Source organism: Lepisma saccharinum, chromosome 1 (assembly GCF_977018435.1).
Source record: "Lepisma saccharinum chromosome 1, izLepSacc3.1, whole genome shotgun sequence".
NCBI classification, from domain to species: domain Eukaryota; kingdom Metazoa; phylum Arthropoda; class Insecta; order Zygentoma; family Lepismatidae; genus Lepisma; species Lepisma saccharinum.
In genome coordinates this window covers 187727303-187740998 of record NC_139229.1, presented here as the reverse complement: position 1 = coordinate 187740998, position 13696 = coordinate 187727303, and the positions used below count along the sequence as shown (strand labels likewise).

At 40.3% G+C, this 13696-nt stretch overlaps 1 protein-coding gene across 3 annotated transcripts in view; it reads left to right on the top strand.

Moving 5' to 3' along the window:
• Positions 1-12882, top strand: part of tsl (membrane-attack complex domain containing protein torso-like) — a 76278-nt gene extending 63396 nt beyond the window's left edge. For all 3 annotated transcript variants that reach the window (XM_083126410.1, XM_083126400.1, XM_083126420.1), the window contains exon 2: positions 11484-12882. In XM_083126410.1, the coding sequence (XP_082982536.1) occupies positions 11484-12532 (1049 nt within the window). In that variant the 3' untranslated portion in view covers positions 12533-12882. The remainder of the gene's footprint in view (positions 1-11483) is intronic.
• Positions 12883-13696: the final 814 nt, after the last annotated feature.

The following is a 13696-nucleotide window of genomic DNA, read 5'->3' as shown; positions in this document are numbered from 1 at the left end:
TTTCTTGATAGCATTATTAAACTCGCATTCAGTAATTTTTTCAATACATAATGAATGTGGAACTCGTAACTCATCATTTCCTGATACTCTATATGAACTAGGGGCAGGGACGGCGACAGGGGTGGGCACGGGTGGGCAAGCGCCCACCCAAAAATTCCTGTGCCCACCCGATTGCCCACCCAATCAAATTCACTAAGTACACATACTTAGAGATATGTGAATGTTGCAATAAATAAGTGTATTCTGGTGTTCATTACACGTATATTTTACTAACGAATATTATCTGTACTAGAAATGTTCACATATCATCATCCCATAAAAAGCTGATTTAACTTTGTCATTAGAAAGCAATAAGGAATTACTAGAGATCTTGGAACAAGAAAACTGTGACCAATTGAATACTTCTATGATTAGAAGCAGCTAGTGGGCTTAGGAGGCGCAAGATTATGCAGGGTATGGTCAAAATGAGATCAGAATTTAGGGTGAGCTTGAGGGCTGGAGCTCCCCTGTCGCCGTCTTCACTGGAAAAAAAACTGCTTTGAAAAGTAGGCTACCACATATAGAAAAAATTAGGTACACTGGATGTGATGAAAAATGTAGATAAACGTATAACTAACCATCTCATGTAGCTTGGCGAAAAGTTATAACTGAAACTGTGGAGAGGATTGGGTGGAGTCTTGGTGTTGTAAGCTCCGGGTCTTCACATATATAAATTCCGGCCTGCGTATTATTAAAATAATCTCTAAATAAACAAATAAAAACCTCAGCGTTGCTTCCTCCAGCAACACAATAAATTATTTCGACTTTTGAATTAGGTCTACATTGAAATTCGTTCTACTAATAAGAAGCAATCACAATAACCACTATAATACCGAGGTATATTCATTTTGATGTAACAGTTATGGGTTTGGAAAAAGCAACAGAATTATTGAATTGATAATGAGTGGCTAATTCTGTTTAGAAATCCTAGTTCCACACATAAATTTTGCCTATCAGTTACGTAATCATGCGATTTTTCTTGTGATTAACTTATGTAGAATTAAAAGAAGAAGGAAAGCTTTGTTTTCAGGGCGTCAGAGAACTAATCAGTCACGATGAGAATCGTTTAAACTTCAGAAGCATCAGAGGTTTAGCCGAAAAGATCAACAGAATCTTTAGATGCAGGTGAAGTAAAGAAGAAAAGGTATGTCACGAAGTATCCATAAGAAAATTTTGTCTGTTTGTTTTTAAGTCGACTTTTATGCTCAATAGGCTAATCGGGACTAAACGTACAGTTTAAAGTGGAGTCTGAACCAGTGTGCATTGTGCTTCCACCAGGAGAGGGGACAGTAGATGAACCTCTTCATTATAAGGCGACAACGTTATGATGCCATTGTAGAAAAAAAATATACAGAAAGAATTGGCAGGGAAGTGTTATATTATGACAACAGAAGATGAGTTAATTTAAGAGGGTGTATTACCAGAGACAATATTTGAGACTTTCGGAAAACAACGTTATTTTTCATGGTGTTAGCTGCCTTGATCCATCAATGAAACACTGTGAAATTGAAACTACCACCTCAACTTTCGAAGTGGTATGAACTAATAAAAACTCCACTTTTGGAAGAGTAAGTTGTTGCTGATTCGACTGATTTGTTCTATGTGAAGTCACTTTTCTGCTAACTTGGCTAATGACGACAATGAGGTTCAATGGTGATTAGGTGAAAGTGACGAAGGGCGAAAGGAAATACACGCAGACATTGAAAATACAACCCCCACAAATTATCATTTTGACTGTGGTTCCAGGCGCCAGAGAGTCGTTCGCCTGCAAGATTAAAGTTTCCAGGTATACTGCTCAGGATAGAGGTTGACATTTGAGCCCTTTCGAAAAGTTACCGGTAAAGTGACCAATTTCGATGAATTCCTTGTGTCCAAAATCACTTTCTACAAAATGTAAACTATTTGTTACCTCAGTGTATGTGTTTATCTAACTCTACGTGTATCACTTCTCCCGCATGATTAACGAAGATTACTTCAGAAACAGAATAACTACTTAGCTAACAGATTTTTCAATGTTACTTGACTATTACTTTTTGGGCGATCTTTTGTCAAAATAGCCTTTCATAAGCCTGGGGATACTTTATGCAGAATGAAAAAAGAATTGGCTTTTCCGTGTGTGTGTGTTTACATTCCCAATAAGACATAACTTTTAATCCAAATATCCGATGACGGCGATTAGGAGGAGCAAGGGGGGAAGTTCCCCCACCACATTTTGCTACTTGTTACACCCGGCCTCTTACTTGGCCTCTTAATGCTACCAAAGAAGTAAACTGTCCTTGCCCAGAGGTTTTGGCACCCGATAGCCGGTATTGCAAACATTCAGATACATTTGTCAGTTGTAATAACCTTGTAAGCCAAGAAGAGTGGTCATTAACCCCCAAGTTTCACTCAAAATCTCATATGATGAAAATAATATGATCAGGAACATGGATTTAAACACAATTTCTATCAGTGTCGCCTAATATATAAAGTGGAGTAGGTATGAGCCTTGTATTTTTGCACTTGAAGGACAAAATGTGATTAGAATGTATGGCTGCGCACACACAAACACTTCCTTGAAGTAATTGTGTCCATCGGAGACAAAGAAGTAGAACAAGATGCGAGAATAGATTAGAAAAGGAAGAGGGAAGACACCAAACACACACACACATACATGTGATGTGTGTGTGCATGGCAGTTAAGAGAAACATTTGAAGAATGGAACGAGAAAAAGTGAAAGGGAGAAAGAGGTAACAAGCTGAGAAAGAAAGATATAAGAAGGCATTAGGGAGTAAAACAGAAAAGATGAAAAGGAAAGAGAAAACAGAAGGGAACTCGGGAGTGTAAGAGAGAAGGGGATACACATGCATGCATGTCGTACATATATGTGTCTTACATGCATATATATATTTACATTTATACTGCCCACCCGGTCGAAAATTTCTGGCGCCGCCCCTGACTAGGGGAATCCGCATAAACAGATTTAAAGTAGTGTGCAAAGGTATCTGCATTATCCTGACTAGTATCGAAAACTTTCCCGTTGAAAACCATAGCACTATTACTGTGTCTATTTTTATCTTTTTTGTTTTGAACAAATTTCCAAAAAGAGCGTGTATCATGTTTGATGTTCTCCTCCATTTCCTTAGTGTAATTAAAATAAGCTTTATTTATCAACGATTTTGACATTTTCCTGGTTCTCTCATACAATAATTTACTGTCCTCTGCATGTTTCATACGTTTTCTGTGATACTCTTTTAACTTCAATATCTCAACAATTTCTTTCGTAAACCAGCAAGGGTATTTATTATTTACATAAGCTTTCTTTTTTGTAATTGATGCTTCGAATACCGTATTTACTACATCATAAAATTGGCTTACTGCTTCCTCTACGTTTCTGAGACTACTCAAAAAGTAGTGACTTAAACACTAACAAATTGAAGGGTGAAAGTAGCAAATGTGTTCACTTTTTTTCTGAAAATCTTTATAAAAATGCATTGAATTTTGTCCATTATAGTTAACAGCTTCATTTACTGTTTATTTATTGATTTGCTTTATTTAACTTTGCGTTGGCTAATTTTCGAAGATGGGGATGATATGATGAAATTGATGAATGGACACTCACAAACATTCATGCCCGGACCGGGATTCGAAACCGGGACCCCTGGTGTCGTAGCGCGATATGCTAACCACTCCGCACGGGGGCCAGCAGCTTCATTTACAAATTACAAGTTCTATGTACATATCAAACGTCTGGAACTATGTATGGACACAGACATAATCCCGAAAAGCGATGCAATATGTTCAACTCATGCTTCACTTGTCAAGTCACATCTCGTAAGCAGGCACCTAAAAATCAAGGACGGCTCTACGGGGGAGCTTCAGCCCCCTCTCCCAACAGATCTTAGCTCCGCAGTACCCACCACAACCCAAGATTTCTATAGAAGAACCGTTAAGTTTTCTTACATAATATTTTCAATTTAAAGCTTTCATTCGGTCAAGGGGCCATTACAATATTCAAGTACATTTCCTACTTTAGTAAGATTGCAAGATTACTTTAGTACGGTGTGCTCTAATATCGTAGGGTTGGGGGGGGGGGGGCACCCGCAGATCTGAATCTATCAAAAATGGTAACTGATCATTTGATACTAAGTAACTGGCCAATCATAAGTCGGCAAACTTGCTACTAAATTGACATGATACTCTGCTGCCTACAATTGGATGGTAGGTGGATGTATGTAGAGGCTGTGACATTGATCTTTGATTTTTGGAGGTTTAAACGGTGGCGAAGACTATTTGCATGTACAACTCCCCTATAAATCGAATCACTACTTTTAGAAATAGGTGTAACAGGTGTGAAAAAAAGAACTTTTATAAGTAGGAGGAGACAGTCAAGCTTCATTTTTGTTTGTTAGTTCCTTATTGGAGTAGCGGCAGGTTCAGATATTAAAATTTACAAGGGTATTTTTGATCATCTACTGGGACCTGAGGAACAAAAATAAAGAATGATTTTTATGATTTCTCAACATTATTTTTATGGGATTGAAAACAATTCGATTCTACCCCCCACCCCACCCCCACCCCAAAGTTAAGCCACAAGTTACGCCCATCCCTTTAGAATTTGAAACAGAAATCTGTAGCCTCCCCTTATATCAGGTTGGCGCCGTCACTTCTAAAAATATTTATCTTCTTTAACATTTCGCAGGCACTAGTTTTAGTGCAATATTATCAAACGTATTGGAACACAATACTTAATAGAAAGTCGATTTAGACTGAAAGCATACTGTGGGCTACATTAACAATAATATATTCGGTAGATATAATGTTAAGACTTTTTAAACATAAAATTTGTCAGAAATAAATTTATCATCGCCGGCTGAATACTATTTTATCGTATGTCCATATGCACTAACTTCACAGGAGAGCTGATTAAAGCTTGATTTATGTGGATTTGAAATGCACTACAATATTTGCATAAACATGTCATTATTGTTGATTCACGCCACTCGACAACCAGACCCGTTGCTTCGAAACGTGACGCTTTAACATGTACGGAACACAATAAGTGGATATACGACAAGACAGCATTGTGCCGGCGAAGCACGAAGAAATCAGTACAGAAATATACTGAATTCGAGATAAGGAACAAGCTATAGGCCTACAGTAACGTGTCGAGGCAGATCGTTGTCCTACCTTTCCTTATAAAGAAAAGGGATCGTCTTATTTATCAAAAGATGGATGAAATATTGTCACTAGCCAGCTAAAAAGGATAGTAACGGGTTCGATTCTCGTTGGGACCCAAATTTACTGAAAGCGTATCCCAAGCTGTTTCAGTGTGAAAATGTTAAACCATGTTCGACAAACAACTACCCCCCCCCCTCTCCATCTAACAAATTCAATTTCAAATGCTGGATAAAAGGTAGAATTGTTTACATTTTGATATGGAATTCCAGTTCTTGCGCCTAGATTTGGCTGCGTTAACGCCGGATTAACGATTCATTGTTCTTTTACAGGTGCTGGTTACAATTGGTAGTGTTTATCTTGCACATAAATCGCACCACAAGTTGATTATTTTATGCACGTTTGCTTTACAAGCTGAATTATAACAGCAGAAAATTGCAATTGTTAGAAGCGGAATAATGATACTTAGCTCGTACTTACGAACTTGAAAGTTATTTTTAAATTTGAGAATGCGTGTTTACTAAAAGAAAATCTTATCATGCCGCATTATTTTAAAAGATATATAATGGCTTGTTCTTACTTTTTCTTGACAATTCTATCGACGGGGAAGAAAATTTTTTCTTGCTGCAGAATAATGGATATAGTTTTAAAAAATTCAGAATAGTACCGGACGTGCTGTTTGTTCTGCAAGGAGGGGCCACGGCTTGGGAAATTGAGTTTGGGGCGGAACTTAGTGTAGTGTTAGGGTACCTTGTAGGCAGGGCTGTAGTCGATATATGCCGTATACTCTCTGGTTAACCTTACTCATTAGAGTATACCTTCTGCTACAATGCTGCTTTAGTTTCGTACATATTTATTCATGTAATTTGTCCGTTACTCCAGTGAGCTTATTACTGTCAAAATACTTCTTGTTTCACGTGATCGGGAACATAATATCGAGAAGACCCAAACATGTCTTCTCTATCGTAATATGCCTCATTTATGCCAAATATGGATATACCTAGCTATCATCATCAATATTCTACAAACAATGGAATTTTCTTTGTACAAATTAATTGAATGACAATATAATCTATAGTTAATGGAAACGTGGTCTCCCTTCAACGTCTCACGAAACTTACCGTATACCCTCTGTAAAGTGTGTAATTACAGGACTGCTTATAGTTATTGATTGATTTTATTTACTGTACTTTGCTTTTCTGCCACTTTGGCTAATCGCGAAAATGATAATGGCTAATGGTATGATGAAATTGGTGAAGGGATACACAAGGACACACATGCCCAGGCCGGGATTCGAATCCGAGCACCCTGGCGTCGTAGCGCGCTGATAACCACTCCGATACGGAGGTCGGCCCCTATGGGTATTATTGACATTGATATGTTAAGGTGCTAGCGAGCACTAGTTAGTCATTTCCGAGAAAAAAACTCTTTTAAAGTTTCGCAGTTTTCCAAGCAAGCATGATGAGGGTAAGATATTGCCAGATTGCGCGCCCTGTAGTCTAGTGGTACAGTGGGATCCATGAGTACTACTGTGCAAATTGTCCATCACCATGTTCGTGCACTTTATTTGACACAATAAGAGCTTCAAGAATTAAATTAAAACTTAAAACAAGCTGTTTACAACTTCTGCACCAGAATACATAAAAACCCATCGCTTAAAAACACACAGGATGTAAGAGAAAAATTAATGAAAATAGTCATGGACAATTTGCACGGTAATACTCATGGATCCCACTGTACGTATCAGTTTCGCTCGCCGAAGGTTCCCGTTCGGTAGCCCATACATAACCAAATTTTATTTTGCGCATCTGACCAAATATATTACTATAATTCTCCCCGCCAAAACAAAAACCTACATGACAAGTAACTGTTGCATAAGACGTAATGGAACTTTAAATATTTTTGGACTAAAATTTAAAATTGTTTATCAATAGTATCGAAAAAAAAAAATCCTTCATTAACATGATTGATCTGCCTCGGAAGCCGAGCTCGTTGAGTAATCGGTCTGTTGACGATCTCGTCAGCGAATTTTCCGAATGCGAATACCGGTCTGAGCATGCGTGTTCGTTCCTTTGTGAGTGCCTCTTCACCAATTTCATTTAATCATCATTCATCCCGATTGTCGCGATTATCCTAAAGGGGCAGACGAGACGCAAAATGAAATGCAAATGCATTATCTTCATGGTTTATCACGGATACCCTAACGATAAACTTAATTTTGAACAGTGTTTCGTTACGGTGGTGTTACATGTGAAGGGAGAATATGTGTATTTAAAAACACAGTGTTTACACTCCATTCATTCGAAAGAAGTTGACAGGGGAACCGTGATAACGTGAGTAGCGTCTTGTACGCTATTTGATTAAGTATCACTGTGCTACATCATGATAATTCAGTGACAATCATTCACGAACTTCCTCCCTCTCTTTGGCAATGCCTAAAGTTAAATAAGCCACTGGCTCGCAAAACATTTAATTAACTGAACTCTATTTCTGTTATAGGTCAATACAAAAAAAAAAAAGACTTTTTTTTACAAATTGGAATGTCACTTTCCAGGGGGCGGGGTCGACTTCCTGGTTAGACTCCCTCTCTCGATGCTCAGGCCTATGTAGTTACAGAGGGGAACTGGGAAAGGGAGGTAATTCCCGTTAACACCATCTGAGCACACCCTCTATATTCCTTGAGCACACCTACCACTGTATTGCACAGAGTAATAAACTTTGGCACATTAAAGAAGTGAATAAAGATTTGTACTTACCAAATATCAACCACCACCACCAGAACTGATAGACTCCCTTCACATGAACGTCTTCACTTCGCTGCTTCATGGGTTTGATTCTGAAGAACTGTGAGCAAGCGAACGATCGTACACTGATGTTCCGTCATACCTTTGAGCATGTTTTCGCTTGGAATAAGTTTTGCACGTTGTTTTCCACATACACTATAGAAGCATGCACACGAACACAGTGGAAAATTATATGTCTAGTTAGGTTGACAAGACAACTGGACATTCATATCATTCTGTTTTCACTCTAACAAACTATTATTACTTTGTATGGCAAGGGGCGTTGAAAAGTCCTAATGTTGTAATGTAAGAAATATATAGCATAGTCAATATTTAAGTGCATGTCAACCCTACCTACCAACGTATAATAAACAGCTATTATATGATGAATCAACTGGTTTCCAACACAAACCCACTTAACTGTATTGTTTCATACGGTCAATTGTATCAGCCGCTACCGAAAGAAATCAAGCTAGAGGGCGCTAGCAGTGAACTCTCGGAGCAATGTTGCCAATTCTACAAGGAAAAGGTAGGGTGCAGATAAATCTACCGTGCGTCCATTTCGATCTTCAGCCGAGAGATCGGGAGAAGCGTGGCGGGCGGCGCTGACGGTGATGCCGACATTTGCGGCCTGTAATGTCCGCTTATTTTTATGGGCATATGCAGACATTTATATAAATATTGCAAGACGAGCACTAACCTATGTTATGAGAGTTGTTCAAACTGATATCCACCAAGTGCCAAGTGTGTAGACTTTCGGGGAGAATACGTTGAATAGCCTGAAACTTTCGTGCCTGTAGCTAAAGTCCTTCTGGGTCGGGCCGAGAACTTATCAGCCCCCCTCGTAACGTGAACCTTGCGGCTGGCATTCCAAACCTCTTACTGACACATACACACTGCAATAACACAAACAAGTAACGGCAAGTAACCAATAATAACACTCTTGCGCACAGTACGAAATTAACACGCTCTTGGTTTACATCTGCTCGCCACTATATTCACAACTCTGTCGCGAAGGAACAAAAAACTCGAGCTCGGAGATTTCGGATTGCAAGGAAGCTCACGAACACCATTGACTTTTAACGGTTTCGTCTACAGCGTAATCTTGATACAGTGTTGCACATTCGAAACCTCCAAACGATCCCTATCGGCACAAAACTCTTTCAAGGATATGAACTTAAGCAGGAGGTTACTGGTCAAAACTATGATTAAAATGTTTTATTATCTGTGGCTCTTAACATCGTTTCTAAAGCGTATTTTTTTTGTGTATATAAAGGCAGAACTTGGATGAATTACAGATGATAAATTATAACACAGGTTAGTGCTCGTTTTGCAATATTTATATCATTGTCTGCATATGTCCATAAACATAAGCGGGCATTACAGGCCGCAAATGTTGGCATCTCCGCAAGCGCCGCCCGCCACGCTTCACCCGATCTCTCGGCTGAAGATCGAAATGGACGCACTACTTCGTCACTAAAATCAGTGGAAATTTTAAAAACTATTACAATTCAGTCGTTTAATGACGAAAATGTAATTTTATTAAAAAGGCCAGTACCATGAAAGCAGTTTAATCTAAAGGTGCAGACTGGGAACTAGTTTTCGCTCCACATCTTGCGTCATGAAATGGTAAATTTTGGTTGTCTTCGGAATGTGTTGGAATGAATTTAAAGTGCATATAAATTTACCATTTCATGCCACTAGCTGTGATTTGTGTACACTGTTAAGTTCTTGAAATATATAAAATATAGAATGTGCGAACAACACAATAATCTACATAATTATGGACAAAAGGTGCCGACACTAGAAGAAGGGGTGGGGTACAGCACAAGTGGACATGAAATGGCCTGTCCATTCTCCTACTACATAGGGGTTAGATGAAATAATTCAGATAACACAAATAAATTTTATCCAGACAATTGCGATCAGATCACAATTAGCAAGGAATCTGAGAGATGAACAAGGGGAGGCGATTATTGATTGATTGATTAATTTGGTGTTTTAAGTCCACTTTATGCACAGTAAGGCTAATCGGGACTGGACCTATAGTTTAAAGTGGGATCCGAACCACTATGTGCCTCCACCGGGTATCGAACACGGTGCCCCTTGATTACAAGGCAACGACGCTACCACTGCGCCATCGGGGAAGACAGGGGAGGCGAGATGGTCGTAATAGCCCAAGGCAGTTTTGGTCTCTTTGTTTTTGAAATTACTTCCAGTACGTTTCTAAAAGTCAACATTTTATTCATAGTTCCATATTAATTGGTACAAGCTCTATCAACGTCAATGTATTTATTTAATATGTTAGGAGTTTGGAATAACCTTTTATTTAATATACTGATATGTTCAAACTTGTCCTGTTAAAACATAAAGTTTTACTGGACATGTTCCGGATCAGGTTAGTATGATAACTGTTGATACTATAATTCAAAATAGCAATTGATTTCGATGATAAAATTGTGACGCTCGAAAGTTTATTTGTGGTAAGTTGGTATAATTAATAAAATTGTAATATTTATTAGCGCTAGAATTGATTCAAGTTTGGTGAGAAAAGATCGTAAGATTGTATGTGCAATTGGATATTATTAATTACATAACAATCTGAACGATCTTAATTTCAGTGAGACTGCAATCGACCAACAGACCACCCTATAATATTTAATACACTCTTATACACCACTCTCCAACAAAAATATCTGGGGATTAAGTAAGAACGCATGTATGTATGTAAGATATCAGACGGTTCAAGTCAACTCATTCCGACATTGAAACGACTCACTTTATGCACAGGAAGGTTAATCGGGACTAGACCTACAGTTTAAAGTGGAATCCGAACCACTATGTGCCTCCACCGGGTATCGAACCCGGGACCCCCTGATTACAAGGCGAGGACGCTACCACTGCGGGGAGGCCATGCAGTACTTTGGGTAGTCAAATCAGTAAGGGGAGGGATATTATTTTCTCCAGTGAATTACATGGAATTCTTTATTCTAGAGATTGTAAAGTTCAGCTTTCCTAGACAACGGAGCTTCTCCATAACTTCAAAATGACGGAGGTGACTTGTTGCCCTGGCACAAACAAGATTATAAAATCTTGTTCCACATAACTGAAAAGGAGAGGAGGAATTATTTTTCATGCCAAGTAAAAAGGAATATATTTCCTGCTTGAGGATATTTCCTTCCGGCAAATTCTTTCATTCAAACGTGCGACATAAAAGCATGAATAATACAGCTAATGAGGCTGTAAATCACGTGTTGAACGGACGAGAAGGAAAGGGTAAGTAATACTTGATTGCGTGTAACAAGAGCGTAAACTTGCGTCTGTGGGCGCAGCAACAAAGCCCTTGGTGTTGTCATGGTCACCGCATTATGCATTTCAGTCTCACGTAAGAAACCCACAGGGTAGCAAAGCAGTAATGGCTTTTTCTTTTTAGCACGGCCGAGCAAGGCAAGGCCACGGCACGTTAGAGCCTTCTGTGCTGATCCAGTGCTTGTGTCGTTACAGGAGTTGCCGCACCAGGACAGTGTCTGCGCGACGGCGGCTTGGGGAGGATGTGGCTAGCGCTGCTGGCGGTTGGCCTTTGTTGGCTGCCGCCGTGCCGGCCAGAGATCCATCTTGGAGGTGCGATAGACCTGCTCAGCCGGTACGGGTACCTCAGCATCAGCATGCGGGTGGTACCACGCAACGACTCGGACAAGTGGATATTTCGCGAGCCCACCGTCGACATCTTCGAGAACTTCACGAGGCAGATCAACAAGAGCGAGACCAGGGATCGGAGCATCGTTTTCGACGGCCACTTCCACATGGAGCTGTGCGACAACGTGAGGCAGCTTCTGCAGGCTTATTTCAGGGACTTCGCCATCGAGAAGCTGGATAAGCCGTGGCGGGCTTTCTCCGGTAGCTGGAACCGTGCCGCGATCGCGCGCCAACTTGGAATCAACACCACGTTCGTCAGTAGCCAGCATAGCTACATCCTAGTGCGAGTTTCCAGGAGGAGAGAAAGCAGCCGTTTGCTAGGAGATCTGCAGCTAGTCGAACCCGTCGCCGACGTGGTTGAAGGTATCGAAGTCGGTGATGTGTCTGGTGTGATCGATTTTATACGCAGTTTCGGATCCCATTACATCGCATCTTACATGACCGGCAACTCCCTGTATCAGGTGTTTGTCTACACCCCGCCTGTGTACAACAGGATTAAAGAACGGCTTAAGAATCAAGGTGTTTCAGAGTTTTCCAGCATGGAGTTGCACAGTTTCTTCTCTCCGTGGTACGCAGAACACATCGGGAAGATACAGGTGTCGAGTGGCAACTCGTCTGTGGAAACTTGGGCGACCAAAAACCTTCGGGTCAACTTTTATTTCTTTAACTACCCCAGTCTGTTGCGGCTACACGGGGACGCCGAACTGTTAAAAAAATTGGATGGTTTGCTTGTGAACGAAGCAGTGCTTCAGCTGGATTTGCGAACGTTAGGGCCCGCTTTTCAAAATAAGGAAAAGCGGGACTGGTTTGAAGAAGTGTTGGACAATTATCTGAAACTGTGGGAAGTGAACATGTGAGGATGCGTGTGACAATTTGTGCTTGTATGTGCTGTGATAAAAGAAACTGATTTTTGCGTTAAAAAATGTGTGCATGCTGTGGTGTGATAATTTTGTGATTCATTATTGCAAGGAGCAAGGGCAGCATGAGGATATTTGTTACTTGTGCTGGTTTGTGCCAAAGTCAGACTCGGTGTAACATATAAGATAGTCCCCTATAGTTACTCAATAGTGCAGTATCGACATAGCATTTTATCCCAAGTACATCTCACTTGCAGTATTAAATAAATGTTGTTTTGTGTCAAAGTTCAATGAACACAACACACAAAGTTTTTTTCGTAAATAAATGTTATTAATAACTAGGCAATAGATATGTTCGCAATCTTTTTTTTCTATTTCGGCTATATTGTGCCGCTATTCTACCTATTGAGCTAATCGTGACGATGAGGATGATTGGACAAACAATGATACATCCATGCCTTTGCTCTCCTCTGGGTGTCACGCTGACCACTCCAGAACGGAGGCCTGCATCTTTGTAGCCTCTGTCCGCTATAGTGTGTGTGGTTCGTTGGAAATACCGAAATCTATGTCGCAAACCTGGGAAGATATATCTGGGCAGAAACCAAGAAGTTCTTGAATTCTTGACATGCTACTTCTGTTTTATATTTTGGAAATATTTTATGTGATTTTCTAGTTTTGATTTAATCCTGGTTACAGGGATGAATAGGTTGTTCTGAGTTTACGTTATGACCAGCAACAGTCTTATTCTTTCATCTATTTAACCTTATCGTCGCAAATCAGTGGCGGCGATGGGGTTACAAAACCGGGGGGGGGGGGGGGGGCAAGGTGCCAAAACTGGGGGGTGGCAAAGACAGTATATTTCCATTTGTATATAAGGTTTAGCATAGTACGGGGGCAAAAGTGGAGGGGAGCAGTTGCCCGCCTAATCGCCGCCACTGCGTCGCAATGAAAATAAAGCAGAAGAAAAACATACATCATTCCGTTTCCAGGCGACCTCCGTGGCGGAGTGGCTTGCACAGCGCGCTACGACACCAGAGGTCCCGGGTTTGAATCCCGGCCTGGGCATGACTGTTCTTTGTAATTGAAGCATTCCACCGAATAACGCTGTATGGCACTTTTGAGAATATGCTGAGTTACCAGTGGAATCATGCTGCGGCCCTGCGG